Consider the following 2,306-nt stretch of genomic DNA (forward strand, 5'->3'; position numbering starts at 1 on the left):
ACTCACCTCAGCCTCCCAAAGGCGTGGGATGACAGGCTGAGCCACCGAGCCCGGCTGGAAGGTGGGATTTCAACACACGAATTTTGAATATTGGGGTGGGATTTCAACATACAAATTTTGAATTTTGGGAGGACACAAACAGGGTTGATAATACCGTATTAAAGCTTTCCCAAGTCTCCTTAGAAAACAAGTGCTGTTTCAGGCATCTACATTTCTCATGTAAGTCATCGTAGGCGATTCTGTCTTGACAGTCTGGCTTTTAAATGTAGTTGAGGATTTTATTTAATCCTCACAACAATTAAATAAACGAGTTAGGTCACATTGTACCCTTTTACAATTAAATAAACTGAGGCCCAAAGGCAAGTAAAGTTGCTGGCCTGAAATCAGCGACCAGAACCAAGCTTGAAGCTCAGGTCATCTTGAAATCCAAGTCATGCTCACCTCTTCTTTTTTTTTTTTTGAATTGGAGTCTCACTCTGTTGCCCAGGCTGGAGTGCAGTGACCGCTCCCGGCCACCGCAGCCTCTACCTGCCGGGCTCCGGCAGCCTCAGCCTTCCGAGTAGCTGGAACTACAGGCACACGCTATCACGCCCGGCTCATTTTTTGATTTATTGTAGAGATGAGGTCTTGCTGCTCAGGCGGGTCTCGAACCCGAGGGCTCAGGCAATCCACTCACCTCAGCCTCCCAAAGGCGCGGGATTACAGGCTAAGCCACCAAGCCTGGCTAATTTTTTATTTATGGTCGAGACGAGGTCTCATCAAGTTGCCCGGGCTGGTCTCGAATGGGCGGGCTCAGGCAATCCCCTCGCCTTGGCCTCCCAAGTGTTGGGACGACAGGCGGAGCCACCGAGCCCAGCCACGCTCAACTCTCAAGTGGTGTTTTTCAGATGTCCCACATCAAGGGCATCTGGGCCTTGCCTCAGACCTACTGAGTTGTAATTTCTACAGTGGGGGCCCAGGGACTGACATTTTTAACACAGTGATTCATGCACACAAATGTTTGAGAGCCACCTGTCACCTTCAAAGATCACGTATCTGGGAGGCGGAGAAAGGACTGGCAGAACTGAGTCGCGTGTACTCGTTCACGTGCCTCTTAAACTAGTACGAGCGTCACTCTGTCGCTGCCCTTTCTTTAACCTCCAAAGTTGGCTTGGAAATATTTTAACAGACTTCTGAGAAAAGGCTCTCTGCGAGCCACACGGGGTGCTTTCGTCCAGATTGCAAGAGGCAGCCCCCCGGGTGGGACCTAGCAAGCAGACTTCTTCGCCTTAGTGGACGTGACAGAGAAGCAAAGAGGTGCCACCTCTTTTTTCGCCCAGGGTGGCAGCGGGAAGCCCTGGTGGGTTCCGGCTCCTCTCGCCTGTGGTGCCTGCGCCCTCGGGGGCAGCCCTGCCTGGGAGGCTCGTGCCGGAAAAGAGCCCTCTCCCCAAGGCCCCCCTGTGCGTTCCTCGAAGTGGGCTTTGCGGACAGCGTTTGTTTTCGGGATGGCAGTGTAGGGGGACGTGGTGAGCAGAGCGTGCGCGGGTCTACTGGCTTCGTCCAAGCGCCTGAGTTGTCTCCGGCTTTCTGGCACCCCGCGTTACAAGTGTTATGCACACACACATCCACCCAGACCTACCAGTGTGAGCAGGTTCTCCCTTCCCTGTGGGCGCACCTTTGTCGCTCTTAGAAAAGGGCATTCAGAATTGGGGGATGAAGTCTGGTCTCATGTCACGTCTGGGCCACTGCTCTCCACAGACCGCAGGGCGCAGCACAGGACGCATCCATGCGAGGGAGAGACTCCATTCAAGCACGAATTAAGGGGGGTGGGGGACAGCTTGAGTCATTTGTAGGTGCGTGTTTTTGAGTTCGTGACCAATCCATAATTCCTATTCCCTGAAAAACTGCGACGCAGTTCACTCTGGCAAAGGGTCTCTGCGCTTGGGTGACTGTGAGTTTAGGACAGACTTAGTGTGGCCAAACGCGGATTGCGCAGCTGCCTTCCCTTGGTCGTGGCGTTCACGCAAGGTGTCTGCAGAAGCCCTGACGCTGCTTAGCGCGGCCCGGGAAACTAACCTCTGCCTCGGACGTTTCCGGCTGGCTCTCACCCCGTCTCTAACCGCATGGGCTCCGAAGCACTCGAGCATGTCCGAGTCAGAAGAGCCACGGCATGCACACACGCCGTGCTCCCCCCTGCTGTGCGGCCTCGCGGGGAGCCCAGAGCCCGCCCGGGTCTGACGCTCGCGCCCCTCGCACTGCGCCGTCTGCGCGCAGACGCAGGTCGCCGAGTACAAGCAGCTGAAGGACACCCTGCACAGGATCCCCAG

The 2,306-nt window shown here is 55.2% G+C and overlaps 1 protein-coding gene across 1 annotated transcript in view; it reads left to right on the forward strand.

Annotated features, from left to right (window-relative positions):
• The window catches only part of GOLIM4 (golgi integral membrane protein 4), a 44,332-nt gene that overhangs the window by 14,435 nt on the left and 27,591 nt on the right, over positions 1-2,306 (forward strand). The window contains exon 11 of the mRNA XM_021712545.1: positions 2,254-2,306. Coding sequence (XP_021568220.1) covers positions 2,254-2,306 — 53 coding nt within the window. The remainder of the gene's footprint in view (positions 1-2,253) is intronic.

The sequence above is a fragment of the Carlito syrichta genome, unplaced genomic scaffold (assembly GCF_000164805.1).
Source record: "Carlito syrichta isolate Samal-C Ts95f unplaced genomic scaffold, Tarsius_syrichta-2.0.1 Scaffold303342, whole genome shotgun sequence".
Lineage (NCBI taxonomy): Eukaryota > Metazoa > Chordata > Mammalia > Primates > Tarsiidae > Carlito > Carlito syrichta.